Genomic DNA, 25,434 nt, shown 5'->3' on the forward strand with positions numbered 1-25,434 from the left:
ACAATTTTTTTCATTTACCTACAACTACATTCGCTGTATTACGAAGACTGCTAATATACATACGTTTATTATGGTAAAGCTTTGAATAATAATTTATCATCTAACAACTTTGAAATGTAAAAAGAGATTCTAATGAATCTTAATAAATAAACCAAAAATTCACCAGCATTCGCAGGCTCTCACTCTTCTTTAAACGTGTATATGTGGAATTTACTCTTTCGATACTATCCGGTTTCGATTATTTGGTGAATATCGAAGATAAAAGTGAATAAATATCCGTTGCAAAAATTTACAAATTCTTGTTGAATAGTTTATGGTAATCATATTTATGAGATAAACTTTCAATCATCATCAACAGCAGCATTGCAGTTTTTCCTCGATTGCACACGAATAGAAATGTACGAACAAAAGTGTACCACTGCAATACGAATAGTACCGCTGCAGTATGATTAGAAGTGTACCGCTGAAATGTACGAATAGAGAGTACCGCTTCAATCATAGACGACGAGAGACGTGTGGTTCTTTACTCCACTGGTACTGGTACTGCTTTTACCGGCATGCTTTCTTTCAAGACATCAGTTTTTATTACGTTTTGAAAGTAGGTTTAGAAATTGTTCAAGAATGGGGATTGTTTCAAACTTTTCGGAAAACTTTTACCTTCGAGACATCATTTTAGTCTAAGCTCATGGAAGCAAAATTAAATTGACCTATTGGGACGGGGAGACTCTGTCAATATTTTTATCGATATTGATACAGAGAATATCACGGGGAACGGATGGTGTCCATTCACGTCGTCTGTGCTAGGAATGCTCGCATGTAATTGGTTCATTGTTCGCGTAAGTTTCCCTGTAACTTTTTATCAATTTTCACCGTTGAGTGGTGAAATAATAATGATAACTAGCGTGTTATAAAATTGTTACACATTTTATCTATCCAACAACGTATTGGTTATTGTTATCCATCATGTGGTTATGCTGTTATTACAGTTTGAAATCTGACGCAACATTTGCCAGTTTCACTTCCAATTTTACAGAATGCATCCCAGTATAGTAAACAAAGACGTAGTCCCACGTAAAAAAAAAGCTGTTGAGCAAGATCGCGCCAAATGACCTATGGTCGAATATCGACCATTTTTTATTTGAATGAAACTTTGCACATGTATTTGGCTTGGCAAACTGAGCATTTTTCACAGATAGAGAGATTTTTTACACCCATGAGTTACATTCTAAAAGGGTGTATGGCTTTTGGCATAGGTTTCATTCGAAGCATTGTAGCCCAGAAACCGTTAGTTGTATAGAAAAACTGTCTGAGAATGAGTTGTAGCGAATCGAAAATGCATCATAAAAAAAAGTATCCACTGTACAAAAAAAAATTTTTTGACCAAAAAAATTAAAAGTAAACATAAAATTTCAGCTAAAAAAATAAAGAGTTGAATTTTTTTTATTTATTTGTAAAGAAACTTGACGTTAGTACGCAACTTTAAGAAAAGTCCAGGATGGAGAAATGAAAATAACTTTTTTATGGTAGATTAATTTTTGTCTTTCTCCTAGAGAGGTATAGCAATCACTTGCAAAACCGAAAGTATGAAAGTGCTCCAAAAGGCCGAATGGCATATACCACTCGACTCAGCTCGACGAGCTGAGCATTTTCTGTATGTGTGTGTGTGTGTGTGTGTGTATGTGTGTGTGTGTGTGTATGTGCAGACTTTTATTCTCACTCACTTTTCTCAGAGATGGCTGGACCGATTTTCATGAAATTAATTGCAAATGAAAGGGCTTGTTGTCCCATAAGACCCTATTAAATTTCATTGTAATCGGATTTTTAGTTTAGAGTTTATGTTTCAGAATGTAAAAATCATGAAACATCATTATCTCGAAAACTACACAACCGATTTGAACAAAATTAATTTCAAATGAACGGGCTACCTGAAAAACCCTTAACTTTTGAATTTCATAAAGATTGAACTTGTGGTTTATAAGTTATGACAAGAAACGTGTTTTGAAGAGTACTTAATCTCACTCATGTTTCTCAGAGATGGCTGAACCAATTTTCATAAAATCAGTGTCAAATGGAAGGTCTAGTTGCCCCATAAAACCCTATCGATTTGTTTTGCAATCGGACTATTACTTTTCCTGTTATGTTTAAAAATGTGAAATCCAGCTATGAAAAGAAACATATTCCAAAGACTACTTGAACTCACTCACTTTTCTCAGAGATGGCTGACCCGACTTCCACAAAATTAGTGTCAACTAATAAGTCTAGCTGCCTCGTAACACTCTATTGAATTTTACTGCAATCGGACTGTAACTTCGTCTGTAAAGTACTAAATTGTGAAAATCACGAAACTTCATTATCTCAAAAACTACACAACCGATTTGATCAATATTATTATCAGATGAGCGGGCCAGTTAAGGGTTAACTGATGAATTATGATTGAACACGCGGTTTCAAAGTTTGGCTGCCCTATACGTTCCCATTTCATTCGATTATAATTGAACTTAAGCCACCGTTATGTATTAAATTGTTAATAAAACAATGAAAGTCTATTATTTCACATGACTTATTTGAACATAACTAGTGTCATACGAACGAGTCATCTTTTAAACTTACAAATAACAAACTTCATAACAATTTGATATGTGGCTCAAAAGTTATGGAAAGAAAAGAAATTCAAAGACTTTTTAAAACTAAACCTGCTTTAATTGATATATTTATGTGGCCTCAACATAATTTAAATGTGGTTTTGTACTATTTGAACGTTCCAAAGTCATTGATTCCTTGCGATGTGTTCAAAGTCTGCAAATGCACGACGAATCGGCCATAGGATATGATCAAAGTCAAAAGACAAATCGTTTGGTTTATCGGTTTTATTGTTTTTATCGAAATGACAACATTCTCGACTTTTGGCTTCTGTACATCGCCCTAATTCTGAATATATTCATATGGTGGTATTCGGTCATTTTCAGCAAATTTTCTGGCATCAATCTAACACCGGAAATACCCATATTGGGAGGTATTTGGTTATTTTGGTTGTTTTTCAGAAACTAACAGTGGTCGTCTTTAAATTCAAAATGGTGTCAAGGGTCAATGTTTGGTTTCTATGCATCATCTCGATTACGGAAATATTCATGTTGAGTATTATTTGGTCATTTTCGACTGTTTCCTATAAGTTGCCATTTAGCGATTCAAAATGGTGCCTGAGGTCAATTGTTAGCTCATTGCATCATTCTGGTTCCAGAGAAACTCATATTGGATGGTATTTGGTTATTCTAGGCTGTTTTTCACAAACCGGAAGCCGCCATCTTGGATTTCAAAATGGTATTTAATATAATTTCTGGCCTCTGAGCGTCATTCTGGTTGAAAAAAACACCCATATTGGGTGTAATTTGATCATTTTCGATTTCAGCTGCTGTGTATCATTCTAGATCCGAAGATACTCATGTTAGACGGAAATCGGCCATTTTTGGCTGTTTTCCAGAAACCACAAGTTGCCATCCTACAATTCATAATGGTTTCTGAAGTCGATTTGTTGCTCCAGTGCATCATTACGATTCCGAAAATACCCATATTGGGTGGTATTTGTTCGTTTGCCGCTGGTTTTCCGTAGCCGAAAGTCGCCATATTAGAATTCAAAATGGTATCTGTGGTCGAATTCAGCTTCTGTGTATCTTTCTTGTGGTCCCCGTGGCTCTGTGGTTAGCGATGTCGAGATTTTTTTTTGAACTGGAAATTTTCTCGAATCAGAACTGGGGCACGGTGTATCGTTGTACTTATCCTACACATGCAAAATGTGCCAAAAACAATATCCAAAATGTTGCCTGAGGTCGATTATGGAACATATTTGTTACCACTAAAAACATTCACCTGCCAAATATGGTTCCATTTAGTTGATTAGTTCACGAGATGTGCAGAAATTTGTGCAGAAACATGTGCTTCCATAAGAGGGAGGTGCGTCGAACCATTATGGACATATTTATTACCCTTTAAAACATCCACATGCCAAATTCGGTTTCATTTGCTTGGTTTGTTCTTGAGTTGTGCAGAAATGTATGTTTCATTTGTATTGGACCCCTCCTTTCCAGAAGAGGGAAGGGTCTCAAACTATCATAGGAACCTTTATCGGGATCAAAAACCCCGACATACAAATTTTCACGTCAATCGGTTCGGTATGGATCAAACAGACAGACAGACCGGACTACATTTTTATATGTATAGATTACAACATCAATATTTTAGAACCTAAAGAGTGACATACATTTATTGGATTGAAGCGTTCATGAAAATCTATTTTTACAAATAAAAGTTTGAATGAGAAAGGCTGGGTCTGACCGCTAGGTGGATTAATTTAGGTTTTTATAAAAATTCCATTTTAAACATTTTTCAAAATATTTGTGTTCTGATGACTTTAAAAGATGCAGAGAGTCATTTTGAATCAAAAAGCTCTTGGTAGTAAACATTCTAAAGGCATCGGTTTTCGAGTTATTTTAAATTTAAGCTCGAAAAATTATAAATATTTCGGAAAATACACGTCTTTTTTAATTTGTCCATGGTTCTCCAGCAAAAACCATACGTTCATTGGAATGCTTGATCAAAAATATACAATTCATTCTTTAACAATAACTCAAGCGCTAAACCTTAGCCTACCTACACGTTCCCCCTTGCCGAATGTTTACAAAAAAATATGTTTGTCGTGCAACACTACCTGCTTGTTTACTAATAATAACTGTTTGTAAAGTAGGCAACCAATAACTACTGGGTTACCTTTAATATCTGTTTTCGTATATAAATACAATTGCACTACTCCAGATGTGTTAGTAACAGTTTGCATTTTGTGAAGATGAAAAAAGTGAAAATGGAATACACCAAGCCCAAATGCTGTAAACCCTTTCCTGATCATCGGTGCTCATCAAGCTTACGCAAATTAAACGAAAACGTTATTGAGCAAAATCATTTCAAATCGCCTGGAAATACGCGAAAATTTAATCGACCATTTTTGATTTGAATGAAACTTTGCACACGTATTTGGCTTAGCAAACTGAGCATTTTTCACAGGTGGAGAGATTTTTTACACCCATGAGTTACATTCTAAAAGGGCGTATGCCTTTTGGCATAGGTTTTATTCGAAGCATTGTAGCCCAGAAACCGTTGGTTGTATAGAAAAACTGTCTGAGAATGAGTTGTAGCGAATCAAAAATGCGTCATAAAAAAAATATCCACTGTACAAAAAAATTTGTTTTGACCAAAACAAAATTAAAATAAACATAAAATTTCAATTAAAAAATAAGGGTTGAATTTTTTTTAATTTATTTTTAAAGAAACTTGACGTTAATACGCAACTTTTAAAAAAAAGTCCAGGATGGAGAAATGAAAAATATTATTTTTATGGTAGATTAATTTTTTTATGAAAATTCTAATTCAAACATTTTTCAAAATATTTGTATTCTGATGATTTTAAAAGATGCAGAGAGTCATTTTGAATCAAAAAGCTTTTGGTAGTAAACATTTAAAAGGCATTGGTTTTCGAGTTATTTCTAATTTAAGCTCGAAAAATTATAATTATTTAGGAAAATACACGTTTTTTTTAATTTGTCCATGGTTCTCCAGCAAAAACCATACGTTCATTGAAATGCTTGATCAAAAATATATAATTCATTCTTTGACAACAAAACGATCGGGAAAACGGTTCTCAAGAAAAGAGTTAAATGTTCTAAGTGATATAAATATATATATAAGAATCAAATATTCATTTTCGAGTTTTATTATCTTAGGAACATATTTTTTTATGACATAGATACTTTACAGAACTAGTTTCACCTTATATTTTATTCACATCATAAATAAATGATTCGTCATCTTTTGAAAACAGCTTCGTTTATATCTTATTTTCTGAAATCGGAACAAAAGAGTAATACTTTTTATGGCAGCTATTATTATAGATTTTTTGAAAATATTGCTCCATTCTGTTACTCCTTGTTCATATTCTTCATATGATACCCAACTAAATGACATTTTTGATGAATTTTTAATACTTTTCTGACTAGACCAATCATACAATTCTTTTGCGCTTGTAATGGGATGTTCATGTTCTTTAGCTAAACTTGCATTTCCTGCCATTCGTTTTAATATGCCACCAATTGCATCACATGGGCCTTTACCATGAGAAGTCGCAAAAAAATGCCACTCTGCATCAACGTTATATTTTGTTTTGAACTTGCAAAGTTTTTTCTATTTTTACATTGTGAGGCAGCTCCATCAGACATTAATATCGCTTTTTTCAACTCTATTGTTGTTTTCAAAAAACTCATTAATTCGGCAATGAACACCTGAACCGCAACAGTATCATGATGGAGTACTTTCGATATTATGATGAAGCTGATATTCTCAAGTGTTCCAGATTCTGAATTGCAAACAACGAAGGGATGAATGGTGGCTTGACTATCATTCCAATAACTACACGAATCACAAAAGACGTATTAAAAGATTAATTTTTTTTATAAAAATTCTAATTTAAACATTTTTCAAAATATTTGTATTCTGATGATTTTAAAAGATGCAGAGAGTCATTTTGAATCAAAAAGATCTTGGTAGTAAACATTCTAAAGGCATCGGTTTTCGAGTTATTTTAAATTTAAGCTCGAAAAATTATTATTTCGGAAAATACACGTTTTTCTTAATTTGTCCATGGTTCTCCAGCAAAAACCATACGTTCATTGGAATGCTTGATCAAAAATATACAATTCATTCTTTAACAACAAAACGATTGGATAAATAACTCAAGCGCTAAACCTTAGCCTACCTACACGCCCCCCTTCCCGAATGTTTTATAAAACAATATGTTTGTCGTGCAACACTACCTGCTTGTTTACTAATAATAACTGTTTGTAAAGTAGGCAACCAATAACTACTGGGTTACCTTTAATATCTGTTTTCGTATATAAATACGATTGCACTACTCCAGATGTGTTAGTAACAGTTTGCATTTTGTGAAGATGAATAAAGTGAAAATGGAATACACTAAGCCCAAATGCTGTAAACCCTTTCCTGATCATCGGTGCTCATCAAGCTTACGCAAATTAAACGAAAACGTTATTGCAAAATTAAAAATATTGAACAGTCAAGCTCATTTTAATACGTCTCTATCAATTTGTGATTCGTGTAGTTATTGGAATGATAGTCAAGCCACCATTCATCCCTTCGTTGTTTACTATTCAAAATCTGGAACACTTGAGAATATCAGGTTCGTCATAATATCGGAAGTACTCCATCATGATACTGTTGCGGTTCAGGTGTTCATTGCTAAATTAATGAGTTTTTTGAAAACAACAATAGAGTTGAAAAAAAGCGATATTAATGTCTGCTGGAGCTGCCTCACAATATAAAAATAGAAAAAACTCTGCAAGTTCAAAACAAAATATAACGTCGATGCAGAGTGGCATTTTTTTGCGACTTCTCATGGTAAAGGCCCATGCGATGCAATTGGTGGCATATTAAAACGAATGGCAGGAAATGCAAGTTTAGCTAAAGAACATGAACATCCCATTATAAGCGCAAAAGAATTGTATGATTGGTCTAATCAGAAAAGTTATAAAAATTCATCAAAAATGTCATTTAGTTGGGTATCATATGTGTAACTAGCGGGCCGGTAGAGCCAGCAAAGCTGAGACTCCCCTCTACACCGCCTCAGGGTCGGCTCTCGTGTGTTGGTCAAATTAAACACTTGAACTTCGTCTCAAACAACTCTTTTATTACGTCTGTCACTCCCACTTCCTTAGTCTCTATCTCCTACCTCATCTCTTCACTTTCTTAGCATTCGGGGCCCCCTTCTTCGACATCTGCTTTCGTTCTACTACCAAGCTTTGCCACTGCCTGAAGTCCGTTACCTCTTGCCTTCCCGATGTCCCAGTTGTCGCGGTGCTCCGAGGAACTGGCTAACTCCAGTAGGGATAACTATGCTGGTTAAGAAGCTGGGTTCCAACAGCTGTCAAACAGGAACATGAGGTCCTGAGGACATAATGAGGGGGGGGGGATTACAAAATGGTGTTTGGGCGTCGGTTGGAGGCTGATTGTCTTTAAGAAGTTACGCACCTGATAGATCAGTCTCTTTTTTCACGATGCCTTCACTTCACTTCCTAACTTCTCTTTTTCTATTTTATCTCAGCTTTAACTTTTCTTTTAAACCTTTCAGCAAACAATAGTTACACTGTCGCTTTACTCCTAATTTGAGTTCGTTTACCGTACAACCTTTCACCTAGAGTTTTTGTCGATTAGTGAAATCCAAACGATGGTTGGCGGTTGATTTTTGGCGTTCTCCACCGGTTCACCCCCAATTACGCCCCCATTTCCAGAGGTTTTTTCGCCTCCGCCCCCGTGGTCGTTTTATGGAGTATGTCTCCTGGTGGCGACTAGGTGCATCTTGTCGATATCTGACTTCTGAGAGTACCGCTTTCAACTCATTCAAGGTTTACTTGACTCTTCTCTCATCATTTTAATATTTATTCGCGTAAATCGCGGCACTCTTGGCTTATCGGCATTTTCACCTGTTACACTCTCCCCCTGCTCGGGTAAAAAATATTAGTAAAGCTAATATTTTTGTTTTATTACAAAGCCCACCAAAAAACTCGATAACAATGCCGCGTACCTCTGAACCCGAATTGTCCTAAGCTAGTACATGGCACAATTTCACTTCATCATTTTTTTTTTAAATTCTTTTGGACTTTGATAATGCTTCCGAGACCGACGAATAAACAGACAGCTTAGTGTATTACTTAGTTTTCTACCACATAGATTAAATAGAGCAGTACGATTTATTTTTACTACTTAAATTTTACATTTTTGAGATATATAACTAATACTTTAAAAGTGCATGCAACTTATATTCAACGAGCATGCTTTCATAAATTAATTTAATTCAACTAACAACACAAATAAATATATTTACATGATTACTCCATAACAAATGCACCCACAATCACGGTTCGAAATATTTCATGCGAAGTGATCTAGTGCTGTCGGAGTTCGAAACAAACACTAGTGATAACGTTCATGATCACGATCTTTAATTGGTGTGAGTGTGAATCTTCGGAATGATCGAATGTCATATTTAGTGAAACGTGGTTGTTGCGCAGCGTGGTGATTCAGCGATGAAGTTTTAACTAATAAAGTGAGGAATTTGGATCAAAGCGGTGCATTATCACTTTCAATTGCATCAATGCTACTTTTGGCCAATTGATCGTTATAGTGGTATCGCTTTCGTTCCAGTAAATTAATTATTATTCTTAGCTAGAAGTCCATCGGGGTAAGTTTATTAAGAATGGTAAGTAACACAGGTAAGTATTTCAATCGCTATTGTTTATCTCCCCTTATACTAGGATTCGATTCTTTTCCCAAAAGCGGTGTTCACCGGCTTGTGAAGTATTATTTCCGATTCTTCACTCAGTTCTTCTTTCACGCGATTGAAAGCAGAAATCATGTTCTGGTTTTCTAGGTTCTCTTCCTTCTGATTCAAGGTCATGACCAAATTGTGTTCATCACTACATGCACACCAGCTCACTCATTGAAATGCTTTGTGGCCGACCACTGATACGTACTTTAAAAACTTGTTTGCAAATTTGTACGCGTTGGTCGACTGCACTCAAACGTATATGGTGAGTGTGGCTGTAAAAATGTTAAAAATCCTCTATTTCGCATATTAATAATTAAAAATTAAATTTATAAAAAATATTTTTTTTTCTTTGATTTCCTTAGGTATGTAAATTGTATAATTTTATTTTTTTCAGGTTCAACGCTAACAAACTCTTAGCTTTCAACACTGACTTTTATTTTTTTTTTCCTCTCCGCATAAAATGTTGTTTATTTTTAGTTTTCTACGCTTTCAAATCTGCTGCTGAAAATATACCGAGCGACCTCCCGTTCATATCGGATACCTCATACGAGCTAGATCCTCTTCGGGCGACGATGATGCACTGGGTGTATGGAGGGCCCAATTTGGCGTTAAAATTGTTTCCCGCCGAAGATTGACGGAATGTTTTTTATACACGACCTGCCCAATGTTAAACATAGGTGAGTAGGTCTTGTGACGTAGGTCGTACCGCTGCTTCGTCGATTCATTAGCCTTTTTCAAATTTTCCGTCACTATCTCCCAGGTTTTCTTGCTTACAACTTTCATGTTGTTCATCCTCTCCTCTTCATTCGTGTTTTCGTTCTTCTCCAGTCGATGATCCGTGCCTCTGCTCACAATTTCGTGCCCAAAGATTACTTTATGCGGGGTAAACTTTGTTGTGTAATGAATGGTGTTATTCAAAACGAACTCTATTTCGGAGATTTTAGTATCCCATAAGCGTTGGTCCGTTTTCACGTATGTCCGGATCATCGAATTTATTCTTCGATTGACACGTTCCACAGGGTTTGCTTGACTTCGATGACGCGCCTTTGCCCAGTGTTCAATCCCATATTTATCCAACAAATTTTGAAACTCCTTCGACTGGAAAACCGTTGCATTGTCAGTTATCACGTACTGAGGAACCGAAAACCTTCTAAGCCATTTATCTTCGAAAATACTACACAAACTGCTCGATCCAATCTTTCTCACCGGCACAAGCAGGCTGTACTTAGAGAAAATGTCTAAAATGACTAATTAGTGCGCATTACCTTGCTTGCTTCGGGGAAGGGATTGAATGTAGTCCATGCATACGATCTGAAATGGCTTGGATGTAATCCGTTGTTTTCCCATTTCTGGGGCGGTAGACTTGGTTGCGTGTTTGTTTTCCTTGCAGATGTGACAACCACTAATATATTTTTTTAAATCAGCGCACATGCGCGGCCAATAAAATCGTTTTTTGACTTTATTTACGCATTTATCGTAACCAATATGTAGATTACCAACGTGTTCCTTTCTCATGACCGTCAATCGCTCCGATTCGGGTACACACTCTTTCCATTCAAAACGGTAGTCGAGTACATCCGATTTGGCGGAAACAAGTTTATACAGACAACCGTTTTTAATCTGGAAGTCCATGTAACTCTCTGGGTCTTCCTGGACTGCCTTGTACAGATTATTGTACCACAGATCGTCTGAAACTGGGTCTAAAGCCTCTATAGATCGTGACAGGGCATCTGGCACGATATTTTCCTTGCCTTTCCGATGTGACACCTCCATGTCATACTGCTGTAACGTAATGCTCCATCTACTTAAACGATACGAAGATCTCCATTTGGCTTTCATTATAAACGATAAAGCTGACGAGTCCGTCACGAGCCTGAAATGAGTGCCTTCTATGTAACACCTGAATTTTTCAATACATCGCAACGCGGCGAGATCTTCTTTTTCCGCTGCGTGGTAGTTCAACTCTGCTCCTTTTAATTTTTCTGAATAATAAGCAATCACTCTCTCCTCTCAATTTTGTACTTGTGTTAACATTCCGGCAAGGGCGGTATCACTGGCATCTGTTTGTACGCAAAACGGTAATCTAAAATCTGGGTTGCTCATCACAGGTGCTGATATCAACCTTTCCTTGATGGAAATAAATGCCTCGTTTGCTGCGCTATTCCAGCATACTCTCTTCGGCTTGTCTCTAAGCAAGTCAGTGAGAGGTGCGGTCAATTCGCTAAATTTGTCGATAAACCTACGGTAATAGTTTACCATACCGAGGAATCTTCTCAACGACCGTACCGAAGATGGAACCTCATAGCCCAGGATCGCTTGAACTCGATCGGGGTTGGGTCTAAGTCCTTCTCTGGACAAAATATATCCGAGGTACGGAAGTTCATAGCAGCAAAACTTCGATCTATCTATATTGATGCACAAATTTGCCTCTTTTAGCCGTCTAGCCAGTTCTCGCAACAGTCGTAAGTGATCATTAAAAGATTGACTGACCACAACTATGTCGTCTAAGTATACAAAAATGGATGGTTCGAGTTCACCATGGCCTAACACTCGATCCATTAGCTTACTTAGCGTTGCTGGGCTATTTATCAACCCGAACGGTAAGCGTGTGAATTGAAACAGACCTTTCCCTGGCACCGAAAGTGCCGTATATCGTCGTGATTCCCGATTTAACGGTATTTGTAGAAAGGCTTGAGTCAAATCTATCGTCGTTAGATAACGGAATAGACCCAAGTGACTCAATATCCTATTTTGGTGCGGTAGAGGGTAGGCATCCCTTTTCGTTCGGTCATTTAATTTTCTGGCGTAAAGGCATAACCTTACTTCCTCGCTGTCTCTCTTTTTAACCGGAACGATTGGTAAAGCCCAGTCCGAATTGGATGGCTCGATGATGTTGTCTCGTATCATGTTATCCACAGCACGATGTATCTTCTGTTGTATTTGCGGACTCCAAGGGTAGGGATTTTTCCTTACGGGGTCCGCTTGCTGGTACTCTTCCTTCAGTACGATGTGATGTTCCAATACATCGGTTGTGCCGAAATTTCCAGGGCTAGCTACTAAGAATAGTCTTTTCACTTCCGCTCATTGTTCATTCTGTTCGTCACTCAAAGTATCTTCATTTTCAATTAAACAATTTTCTCCCTCCTCGACTGTCTCTACGGACTGTTGCACAGTCGGACGAATTCCGAATTTCTGCCAAAAATCGTATCCTAAGATACACTTACGGTTCAAATTCGGTGCAATCAGCACCGGTAAAATTGAATGTTATTGAATGTTATTGGTATATCCGTGTAACCCGCCACCTCTAGATTTTGTCCTGCGGCTGTTTTGAGGCTGATTCCCGTGGGTTTCATTTTCAATTTTAATGCGCGGACTAATTTTTTTCCTCCTATTCCTAACACTGTCCTAGCTGCTCCACTGTCTAACAAACCAATCACAGGAATTCCCAATAAGTCTACCTTTGCGAATGGTCTGGAATCGTTATTCAGGGTCACGAGCATTGTTGCAATCTCGCTGTCCTTTTTCTCTTCGCCCACTCGCGAATATCCGAGTTGTATTAAAATTTCAGTGGGATCAGCATTGTTACTATCATGAGGTCTTTCGAACTTTCTATTTCGACTAGCTCGCCTCACTGAGCAGTCCTCGAGTAGTTTTTTGCTTCGCAGTATGGGCAATTGTTTGTTGAAAAGCCAGGAAATCCGCAACGCTCACAGAAAACATTTCGTTCTTTGCGACAATCGTTATGACTGGGTCCTTGTTCATGACAATTGAAGCAATCACCTCGTTTTACTGGGACATATGCTTTGACGATCCGTTGGAGAGCACTGGTTCCACTTGGCCCTGGTTGTTGCTTGTCCACCTGGGGGGAGATTTGTAAGTTCGTTTTCTGTTTTTGGGACGTTACTCTTAGCTCGTTATGTTGTTCCCCGTTTGCTGGTTTATTTTGCCATGATTTCTTCGGCATATTTCTGGTGAATTCTTGACTGAACTTTTGGTGTTGATTATTTCTATCCTGTTGCTTGTCTGTGTAACGGTATTCTCGTCGTGGCTGATACTGTCTCTGTTGTCCTATTTCTTCAACTTGTGTTGTTCTTGGCATGTATCTATTTTCCCTCCTTTGGTACATTTGCCAATTTATTGCATCGAACCTCTTACCAAATTCCCTCATTTTAGGTAGTGTCATGATGTTGGCAGCCAGCATGGCATTTCGGCAATCGCCGCGAGTGTTACGAAACAAGGCGTCGAACTTTCGTTTCTCATCCCAAGGATTGGACATTCCCCGGAAGATTCTAACCATGTCCAAGTAATAATCCTGGAATTTTTCTCTGGGTCCTTGTCTACGATTATTTGCTTGCTTTTCATACACGTAATCCATATCAATAGGTAAGAATTCATTTTTTAATTCTTGTACTAACTCCTGCCATGATCCAATTTCATTATTTCCGTTTACTTCCATAAACCATGAACGAGCCTTGTGCGAAAACAAGTGATGTGCTCTTACGAGAAGTTCCTCTTCCGTAAATCCTTCTGAATGCGCATTGAATTCCACTTCTTTCAGAAATTCATTTGATCTTTTTCCGTTGTCCATGCCGTCGTAACGAACTGACCATTTGTGCACGGGCAATCGGTTATAATTCGCTTTTGACTTATCGCTTTCTGATGCAACACTTTTTGCTTTCGGTCTTTCTTTATTCTCGTCGGTGGTTTCCAAACTGTCAATAGAACTGTTCCTCGTTTTCAACCACGCCAAAAAATCTGTTTTTTCGGTCTGCTTCTCATTTCTCCTGCCGCTTTAATTTCCATTCTCTTCTCCCTCTGTACTATTGCTAGTTTTTATTGACTTCCTATTTTTTCCATTCTCTATTCGAATTTCTAATGCTTTAATTCGGTTCATTAACTTCTGTACTGCTACCAGCAAATTCTCGTTTTCTTCTGCTAACTGTTTTTCGCGATTCGTTATATTTTTCTGTTTATTCCTCAACGTATTTTCTACGATCGGTAAATTTTCTTGTTCAACTTCGCTTTCTTCCTACGCGATACGTTTTCTTCTCTATTCTCTCGTGAGTTTCCATTTTCAATTACCTCGTTGTGCTCTTCTAAGACTTCTTGTCTTACGCTTTCCCTACTCGTGTTTCCATTTACATCTGTTCGAAGAGCTTGGTTTATACTTTCGTTAATTATTGCTATCTCTGCTTCGCGTACTTCTGAGAGATGTGAAGTAATTGAAAAGTAAACATTTAGTAACTTAACACAGTATCCCGCCACGATAGCTAAGCTGTTCAGCTCTTCCTCCTCTTCCGCGTACATTTTTAGTCGTTCTAAATGGAAAAGTACGTGCAACAATCTAGTTTTAAAACTTTGATCGGGAGCAGTTTTGCTTCTCCGACTCTCTAACCCTGTTTTTATACTGTTCACCGTTTCATTGCATTTCATTAATTCGTCAACGACTGATTCACCTACAAATTCAAAGGCAAAATTCGATTGATTTTTTTCTTCATTCAGGTGATTTCTAAGTGTTCTTTCTAGCTGACTACGTGAAGCGTCTCGTGCTAGTTTGCGAATTTTGAGGTTCATAGTTCAATTCGTCCATCGTTAGATGCGCGATATTCATTGCACGGTATTGCGACAACAGATGATTTATTTCCATTTTTTTTTTAACTTGACCTAAAGGAAATCAAAAGAAATATCTAAATAGTAATGCACTGTACGGCACACAAAAATTCTGTAAATTTGCCAATGAGACGATATCTGGTGAAAAATAAATATTCTGTTTTTCTTTGTGTTCTCAATTCGACCATCCGAAACACACTTCACCTCAATGGAAATAAACGCATGGTTTTTATAAATGTATTGCCAATCTTCGTACGCGAGATCGAATCTATGTAGGTTTATCTATTGTGGTAGGTAAGTAAACTGTTTGATAATCTGACTGTCATTCAGGACCTCATTCACAGTAAGCAAAACCCTCAAATTTAATATTTTTTTAATAAATGTTCGTGCGACTGAAACCAAGATTCACTTGAGACTTTGGGGTGTTTTCCCAGAGACCTCTGCAAAGACACGTTATCAAATTTTCAAGTAGCTAAAATGGCCAACACGCCTAAACTATTTTAAATTGGGCGCCAAAGTGTAACTAGCGGGCCGGTAGAGCCAGCAATGCTGAGACTCCCCTCTACACCGCCTCAGGGTCGGCTCTCGTGTGTTGGTCAAATTAAACACTTGAACTTCGTCTCAAACAACTCTTTTATTTCGTCTGTCACTCCCACTTCCTTAGTCTCTATCTCCTACCTCATCTCTTCACTTTCTTAGCATTCGGGGCCCCCTTCTTCGACGTCTGCTTTCGTTCTACTTCCAAGCTTTGCCACTGCCTGAAGTCCGTTACCTCTCGCCTTCCCGATGTCCCAGTTGTCGCGGTGCTCCGAGGAACTGGCTAACTCCAGTAGGGATAACTATGCTGGTTAAGAAGCTGGGTCCCACAGCTTTCAAACAGGAACATGAGGTCCTGAGGGTTTTCAAAAGATGACGAATCATTTACTTATGATGTATATAAAATATAAGGCGAAACTAGTTCTGTAAAGTATCTATGTCATAAAAAAATATGTTCCTAAGATAATAAAACTCGAAAATAAATATTTGATTCTTATATATATTTATATCGCTTAGAACATTTAACTCTTTTTTTGAGAACCGTTCGCCCGATCGTTTTGTTGTCAAAGAATGAATTATATATTTTTAATAAAGCACTTCAATGAACTTATGGTTTTTGCTGGTGAACCATGGACAAATTAAGAGAAACGTGTATTTTCCTAAATAATTATAATTTTTCGAGCTTAAATTAGAAATAACTCGAAAACCAATGCCTTTAGAATGTTTACTACCAAAAGCTTTTTGTTTCAAAATGACTCTTTGCATCTTTTAAAATCATCAGAATACAATTTTTTTGAAAAATGTTTGAATTAGAATTTTTATAAAACAATTAATCTACCACAAAAAAAATATTTTTCATTTCTCCATCCTGGACTTTTTTTTTAAAGTTGCGTGTTAACGTGAAGTTTCTTTAAAAAAAAAAAATAAAAAAAAATTCAACTCTTTTGTTTAATTGAAATTTTATGTTTATTTTTAATTTTTTTTGGTCAAAAAATTTTTTTTTGTACAGTGGAAATTTTTTTATGATGCATTTTCGATTCGCTACAACTCATTCTCAGACAGTTTTTCTATACAACCAAAAGTTTCTGGGCTACAATGCTTCGAATAAAACCTATGCCAAAAGGCATACGCCCCTTTAGAATGTAACTCATGGGTGTAAAAAATCTCTCCACCTGTGAAAAATGCTCAGTTTGCTAAGCCAAATACGTGTGCAAAGTTTCATTCAAATCAAAAATGGTCGATTAAATTTTCGCGTATTTCCAGGCGATTTGAATTGACTTTGCTCTGTTGTGTAATTAACCATGGGATCTTATAAATGCAAAAGCATAATTATGCAGCAACACGTCCATAAATGCAACGCTGAGACGCTAGTAAAATCAATTTCAATTCCAAATTTATGTATATATTTAATTATTTTTCAGTTTTATTTTTAAATAGTACAGAGGGAATGACTTGAGTTTTTTCGCGGACATCATTGTCATTACTTCCTTAGACTATAATTTTCAGAATTTTTGAGTTGAACAAGTAGGTTCAAAGACCACGAGTCGCCCCTGGTTTTCAGTAATCTGAAAAAAAAAATACCGGTTTTACCGGTTTTTATTTTTATGAATACCGAAATACCGGTTTTTCAATAAGTCGGTAATACCGACCACCCTATTCCGTACTCAATAAGACCTTCGAGCTTCGCAGATCTATGAATCGCCATCGCCTTACGTCACGTAACATAGCATTGATAAGCAGCTCCGGTCGCCCATATCTCATACGAAGCGTTTTTATGATGTGGGGTACCGCTTGTGGCAGCACTAACCGACTGCGGACGGTTTCCATCAGTTGCCCCTTTAAACATCGCTGAAGTCGCAGCATGTTCTCGCCGTTAGTGTACCCACACGCTGCTGTCGTGTACTCGTAATTCTAAATAAATAAATCGGCCCTTCAGACGGGTTTCCCGACAAACACGGTAGATCGCGATCCAATGACTGTCGGGCTGATAGCCGCCGTGGAGTGGGACCGTGGTTAACCGGCATTACCTGCTGCTGATTAGTTGCTAAATATGTTGATCTGGGACCGCATGTTGAGTCCTTTTACGGTTTGCTTAAGGTATATGCTGCGGATTGGTACTATGGGTAGGCGGACTCGATACGTGATTCACTGGAGGTAATTGCTGTAAGAACTGATCGGAATTAGGGTGATTTTCCCCAGGATGGGCCGCTGGCACAGTCTTTCCGCGGCCATCTTGTTTTTGTTGCATATCGGACGGGTAAAGGGGTCGTGAAAAATAATTTTCATTAAGGGGAGCTTGACCAGAGCGCGCGTTATTGTTACGCTGCTGCTCAATTTTATTATCAATTAAATTCATTTTATTGGTCTTGGAGGGATTTATATGTGATTGCAGATCGCGATCATTAGTTAATTCTTCTGCCACAAAATCGGGCAAAAAAATATTTTTTTGAGCTTCTGCTCGTCTATCTTTATTCACTTAAGACTTAAGACGAAACTACAATTTTTTGATACTCTTATATATAGCTTCTCAACGAGTGTTTGCTTATGCTTTCTGTTTATGCTTTGTATAATCAAAAGATAGTGCTGGTGCAGACTAAACACTACTGGTGAGATATAGTTTATTTTCATTCTGGGAATTCTGCTTTATGCTGATTTGGCGACGATGATGGTGGTCCTGATGAGATAAAGTGGCCTGCCGGATATTGGTGACGTGTCTTGCTTAACTCTTCCCCTCTTAAGTAACTTTGTCCTCCATGTTGAACGGTTCGAAAAGGTGATGACATATTGATGAATGATTCTATTTCGTTCTTCTGATAAACCTGTTGTTGCTATCTCTTGGTCCGTGATGATGAGATCATCCCTTTTGGTGGTAGAAGTGTCTATTGTTGTAAGTGCAATGTCTTTGTTCTTGGTGCTTGGTATATTAATTTTTGTGTTGATTATTGTCTTTCTGGAAAGATAGAAATATATCCCTATCGCAGAGGTGATTGAAATTATCGTTAATCCTCCGAATTATCCGAATATGTTGAGTTTCCATGTTAGTGAATTATTTTCAAGTTTTAATATTTCAAGTTTCTCTCGGAGCTCCAGTGTTAGATTTTGTAGATAAGCTGCGGGAGGTGAATCTAATGTGTCTGTTTCGGTTACCAATAAGCCAGTTGTGGGGTGATGCGGTCGTCCAGGTATAATAACTTCGAAATTAGAGAATAGTTCTCCGTTGATTTGTATGTCGCAGTCTTCGAATTGGATTAGAAATGAGCCATTAAGCTGCTTATTTGAATTGCTGCAATTAGATGAAATTTCTACGTGTGCGTCATTGATTAGAATAGAGGCGTCGTTGATTCGTTTGACTAAGGCCGTTTACATACTGGCGCGTTCTGCGTTGCGGAGACGGTTCGCCTTGCCGTGGGTAATTGTACAGCGCTGAGTAGAGCTGTACATTAACCCACGGCAAGGCGAACCGTCTCCGCAACGCAGAACGCGCCAGTATGTCACTGGCCTAAGCCTCTTGAGTAGACTTTTTCGAAGGTGCAATTGGAATGTTGTCCTCGTATGAGTCGGTCTATGCAGTATTTGGGTAATGTTAGAGAGGTGGTTTCGCACAGGTAGTAGTTGCTTTTGTCCTCGCATGGTTGTTTCGATTCATAAACATGCGTAAGGTTGCGCATGAGGTAGTTTCGTGACAACAAAATTCATCTGTTGTTCTTTATAATAGAGTCTACATAATCGTATTCATAGACGTCTTTTGAAAACTGTGGTATTTTAGAATGTATACTATGTGGGCATTGTTTAATGTTACTTGTGCTGTAGATTGTGAGAGTAATTCTTCAAATGATGACACAAAAATATCGTGTATGCTTAAGAATGTGGCGATTGTGTTGAAGTCTCGCATGGATAGTAACTTGCTGCTGGGGATGCCATGTTTTGCCATCAAGATCGCTTTTTCTAGTGGTCTTGAAGTGAGTCTAGGTTGGATAGGATCATAAGATGATTGATTTCGAGAGAATGGTTTTTTGCTCTTTCTTTCTCTAGTGTTAGCACTTGATTAGTGATATCTGTGACCTCTTGTATTCTTTTGCTGATAGCTTGATTTATCATGACTTGTTTGTTGTTTTGTGTGATGAGGGAGTTGAGCGTCATGTTGATGATGCGTAGGTCGTCAGCGTCTGGACTGCCTGCCACCCATTTCCATACTGTTCCTATTGTATCCCATCTCTTATGTCTTGTTACAAAGGGTTTTAATTTAAGAAAGGTTTCGTACAATTTATAATTTTTGATTTGCATTAATTCGTACAAAGGATCGGTTGAAGGGTTTGCCTGAATTTCTTCATTGACATTAGCTATCGTATTATCTATCTGCACCAGGTCTATTGGATGTACTATTCTTACATATCCTGTTTTGAATTTAGCTTTGCCTAAAGGTATGATTGCTAGTGGATTATTCGTGAGGTCGTGTATGTGGATGTTGGCGTATGCGATTGACACGCAGAAGGCGAGTCTGTGACGAGAAAGGATTTTGTTTAGCGAATTCCTCAAATGTTAAGTTATCTGTGTTTTCTCCTATGTAAATAGCCTTAGGTGTTTGTTTGGTAAGGGAATGTATGGAACTGTTATACTTGTGTGTAGCCTCCTGAATGAGGATTTTAACTGTAATATCTGGATTGAGTGCTTTTATACACCATGCTATATCTCTAATTGTTGAATGGCATCTTTCGGCTTGTCCGTTTGTTTCTGATCTGTGGACTGGTGCTTTAAAAATTTGAATTCCTAGATTTTTGATGCGTTGTCCTATTACATTTGAGACAAATGAACTTTCATTATCAATAACAATCTGCGACGGTACGTCCCAGTCATAAAGAAGCAGTATCAAAACGTCCCCTACGTCTTGTATCGACTTTGATTTTACCGGTCTTATTTTTAGAAATTTGGAAAATTTACCTAAGGAAAAAATTAACAAAAAGTTTGCATTATAAACAAATATGTCGATATGAATAATATCACCAGGGTATTTTGGCATTGGTGTTTTTACTGGTATGTATGGTTGCGGTTTACGTTCGTATTTCTCAGTTTTGCAAATCTCACGAGTATTTACGTAATTCTGAATCAATTTGTTCATTCTAGGGAAGTAATATGTTTTCAAGAGCTGAAGTGAATTTTCTTTGGCGTTACGGTGAGCGAAATTGTGCGTGTTTTTAATTTCTTCAAGTTGTCGTTCTGACTCTTCTATGTCTTCCACCTTTTTTTTTGGGAAAATCGAGCTTTGACAATTTCGGGGTTGAAGTTTTCTTTGTAAATTTCTTGAATTCGACCCATAGTAGGTTCGTCGGTTAAAATGACGTTAAGAATTCCAGGGATTAGATATTCATTCAATTTTTGTTGTAGGTAATCATTTGTGAAATGGGGTTTTGTAAAAATATGCCTCTGATAATATTTAAATGATCGGTTCTGTTCAAAGCTAGAGTTTCTTCCTATGACGAAAATAATTTGATTGCGGAAGACATTTATCGGGGCTTCTATTGAGGGTATATAGGAACTGTCATCATCTTCGGCCGAGTGCTGTGTTGGGGTTAGTGAATTAATTTGGATGCGGGAAAGGGCGTCTGCTACTACGTTGGATTTTCCAGGTTTATAGTGCATTTCATAGTCATGCTCTTCTAGGAATGCTTTCCATCGCTTCAGCTTGGCGTTGTTATTTTTGGGTGATAGGGTAAATGTTAGTGGGAGATGGTCAGTGTAAATTTATAATTTAGCTCCGTATATGAAATTTCTGAGTGTGTGTAGTGCCCAAACGACAGCAAGCATTTCCTTTTCGTTTGTAGCATAATTCTCTTCCGTTCTGGAAAGCGTTCTAGATATAAAGGTGATCGGTCGCTCTCCATCATGGAATTTCTGAGATAGCACAGCCTCAGTGCTTTATCTGACGCATCGGTGGTCAGAATAAAAGGTTCCTTAAAATCTGGATATGCCAATACATCGTTCGAGGATAATATTTCCTTCAATATTTGGAAACATTGTTTAGCCTCTGTGTCAAAAGTAATTGGGAAACTTTTCGATTGATTTTTAGGAATTTGGCGATGGCCATCTTCCCTTCTTAAAAGTTTTGTCAAAGGCTTCGCAATTTTTGCGTAGTCTCTCACAAAACGCCTGTAATAGCCAGAGAGTCCTAAAAAGGCTCTCAAATCTTTAAGATTTTTTGGCTCGGGGTAGTTTTGTATACATTCCACCTTTTTCATGTTGGGTTTCAGGCCGTTTACAGAAATAACAAATGCTAGGAACTCCACTTCGGTCTTCAAGAATTCTGATTTGTCTGGCTGGATTCTGAAGTTGGCCTTTTGTAGAGTTTCGAAAACACCTTTTAAATTGTCTAAGTGTTCTTCAAAAGTTTTCCCGAAAACGATGATGTTATCTATATAGACATGGCAGATTTTGCCAAAATGTTCTCGTAGGACGTCGTCCATGACCCTTTGAAAAATTGAGGGTGCGTTTTTCAGTCCTAACGGCGATCGTAATTCATATTTGCCGTTATTTACAGAGAAAGCGGTTTTTTCGACGTCTTTCTTTGTCCTTGGGATCTGATGAAAGCCAGATGCTAGATCCAATGTTGTAAAATATTTATTATTTCCCAAGTTTGCCAAGACCGTTGTGGTATCAGGAATGGAATACCTGTCACCGATCGTTTTTGAATTTAGTTTTCGGTAGCCTATTACCATCCTATACTTTTTTTCGTTGGAGGCGTCCATCTTCTTTGGAACGATCCATACATGGGAATTATGAGGGAATTTTGAAGGTTTTATGATGCCATCATTTAGCAATTTTTCTATTTGTTTATTAACTTCTGCTTTCAAGGCTTGTGGGTATGGGTATGTTTTGCTATATACTAGATTTTCGTCGGTGGTGCGAATTTCTGCATTAATTCTTGTTGTGAAAGGCAATTTTTCATCAGGTGGTTGGAATAAATTTTTAAAGACTTTGAGAAGTTTTTTAAGTTCAGATTTTTGATATTCTGGGAGGTGTTTATCTCGAATCTCGATCTGGTTTACCTCCTCGAAATTGTGCTGTAGTAGGTTAATGGTGTGTCGATTTTTTATTATTAGTTTTTCTTTTGCGGTGTCAATTACGGCTTCTAGTTCTTTGAGCGTATTGTGCCCTATAATTGCGTCGAAGGATTTTAATTCTGCAAGATGATAAAACTTTACGTGTATGTCTGAGTATGGTCGGAAAAATTTAGCTTTTGAAAATTTGTTAATTTTTATGTCTCCTCCAACTGAAGAAACGTTAAAAGGTTTCTCTGTGTTGTGGGAGACTCGTGCATACTTTGGATGAACATAATTTTTGTTCGATCCTGTGTCCACTAAGATTCTCAGAGGTGTACTCGCGTTTCCATAATAAAGAAAATAAGGCAACGTGGAATTCATCCTAATAAATTGAGCTCAGCCTCCTCCTCTTCGGGTTCCTCTCCTCGTTGGGCTTCTATCGTTCTGATGTAGCTTTCATAAGTTTGTGATGATTCGGGGTAATATTCTTCATCTTCTGATGGGGCATAATCTGTGCGTTCATTAATTATGTCTTCAGGCTCAGGTTCTTCGTACTTATTTGTGCAAATGTTAAACATTCTCTGTCTTTTCAGTGGGGGTCCTCGCTGGTCTGACCTTTGTGGCCTGTTACCATAGTTGACGTTATTTGTTCGGATGGAAGCATCTACTTCCATCGGTTCTGGTGTGTTTTTGAATGGGTTGTGAGGTGTTATTTGGGGTTTTTGCTGTTGATTAAATTGCCTGAATGGTTGAGGTTGGAAGGGTTGATTAAAGTATGGTGGTGGTGGCATTGGTCTTGGATGATATTGTGGTTGTGGAATTGGTCGTTGGTAATATTGTGGGTTTGGTCTACATGAATTCAAATTGTTAGGTGGTCTTGTCAGTGCTGGAAGTTTGGGAGGAAGTCTAGGGGGCAAGAATGGTATCAAGTTCCTTGGAACCTGCGGCGCTAACATGCTAGGTATGATCATTGTGGATCTGAACTCTGCGTTTTGATCCTTAATGCAGTAGCTGTATGCGGCAGCTAATGACGTTGGTTGATAGTTTCTGATGAATTTGCTCAGCTCACCATCGAGGCCTCTTGTGAAGAGTCAATAGCTTTCCTAATGTATGACTCGATCAACGCCTTCGATGCTTCTGGATGACTGAATTTTTCATCGGTCTTTATATGATTCGCAATTAGGGAGAGCAATCTATTTACTTCATCGTAAAACTGCTCGAACTGCTTTTAACTTCTAATATATGCTTTTTCAATATAATCACTTTTCTTTTGGTTTTTTAAGGATATTTCTTTTTTAATTTTTTTACTTCTAATATATGCTTATTAAATGTAATCACTTTTATTTTTGATAATTCACTTCACTATTTTAATAATGTTGGTAGGGAGTACTTACATAATTATTTTAACCGTCATACCAATCCTGTTACAGTGGTACTTCTTTGAATCCAATCGTCTGCCTCTAACGGTGACGCTTCTGAATCCTGTGGGTTGAGACCAGGCCGTGGTGTTTCCGTTTTTTCCTGGAGCGAGTGATGAGCTGTCCAGGTGACTCCGGCATAATCCGTACGGCTGCTTTACGCGTTCGGGAGAGTTTTTTTTGCTTCACAACGAAGAAGTATCCGCGAACTCTTACGTGGCGAACAACACTTGTTGATTCACTTTACACTCACGCTGGCCCCACGTTGGGCCCACGTTGAGTTTCTGCTCGTCTATCTTTATTTACTTAGGACTTAAGACTAAACTACAATTCTTTTGATACTCTTATATATATAGCTTCTCAACGAGTGTTTGTTTATGCTTTCTGTTTATGCTTTGTATAATCAAAAGATAGCGCTGGTGCAGACTAAACACTACTGGTAAGATATAGTCTATTTTCATTCTGGGAACTCTGCTTTATGCTGATTTGGCGACGATGATGGTGGTCCTGATGAGATAAGGTGGTCTGCCGGATATTGGTGACGTGTTCTGCTTAACTCATTATTCATCGTATTACCTTACCTGTATCAATAACTTCCGGTCGATGTTTGGGAATAGTTCCAATCGGTCTTGTAGCCGTACTTGATATACGCATTTCTGCTAGCATCTCTTTGCACTGTTGTGGTTGATGTTGCAGCTGGATAATATTCTCATGCGACGGCGCCGGCTGGTTTTTGCAGATATCTAGCTTTTCCTCTGGCAGTCTCAGTGGATCGGATGCACTTCCGAGTAATGGTGTACTCGCCGCTGGCTTTGTAGAATTCCACCAAGGTTACTCTCCGCGCCTGGTCTCAGTCATTCATTCACACGCTCTAAGGCGTCACGCCGGCTCACGCGACTCCTCTGGCTTCTATTTTCATCGGCCAGGGTCGCATTTAAGAGTTCTTGCTGTTCATGAAGGAATTTCCGTTGCAACTCTAATTCCATCCGCTGCTTTTCTAGCTCCTGCTTCTCCTTCAACCGATTCATCGTGTCTTGTAACAAAGACGCACGTCCCGACACGGTACTTCTGGAGGTCACACTCGAAACAGCAGAGCAATTAGCACACGTCTATGCCCGTTCAGCAATTGAATCGGTGACTCCCGCACAAGAATAATGCCACCAGGCATCACAAGCGTAACATTGGACGATGATGATTATGATGATGGTCCCACCTCATACCCCTACATCGGTTTGAGTTGGACGATTTATCTATATGGGATATTTTAAAAAACATGCAATGTAACCAGTTGGCAAACAAATCACTGTGTAGAGGGCGCTACGGGCCCCCTACCGGGATCTTGTGATATCCGTTGGACGAAAACACGTACAAGATTTCCCGTACGCACGGTCACATGACCGTGTGGAATTACCTCTAAAAGGAGATTAATTTTATTGAGTACAATCAACTTACC

General features: G+C 38.0%; 1 protein-coding gene across 1 annotated transcript; it reads right to left on the reverse strand.

The window, feature by feature from the left end:
- Window positions 1-22,940: 22,940 nt before the first annotated feature.
- On the reverse strand, window positions 22,941-25,009 carry LOC129716935 (drebrin-like protein). The gene is made up of 3 exons (XM_055666779.1): window positions 24,875-25,009; window positions 24,563-24,791; window positions 22,941-23,449 (listed from the first exon to the last, which is right to left on the reverse strand). Exons 1-3 carry the CDS (start codon window positions 25,007-25,009, stop codon window positions 22,941-22,943), a joined length of 873 nt encoding a protein of 290 aa, XP_055522754.1.
- Between the last annotated feature and the right edge of the window lie 425 nt (window positions 25,010-25,434).

This window comes from Wyeomyia smithii, chromosome 1 (assembly GCF_029784165.1).
Source record: "Wyeomyia smithii strain HCP4-BCI-WySm-NY-G18 chromosome 1, ASM2978416v1, whole genome shotgun sequence".
Classification (NCBI taxonomy): Eukaryota; Metazoa; Arthropoda; class Insecta; order Diptera; family Culicidae; genus Wyeomyia; species Wyeomyia smithii.

Coding starts and splice junctions, on each gene's coding strand:
- LOC129716935 (XM_055666779.1), bottom strand. CDS start 25,009: ATGAATCGGTTGAAGGAGAAGCAGGAGCTAGAAAAGCAGCGGATGGAA. Junction 24,792..24,874: donor ATAGAAGCCAGAGGAGTCGC/GTGAGCCGGCGT, acceptor AATTCTACAAAG/CCAGCGGCGAGTACACCATT. Junction 23,450..24,562: donor ACCGGAAGTTATTGATACAG/GTAAGGTAATAC, acceptor CCAAACTTCCAG/CACTGACAAGACCACCTAAC.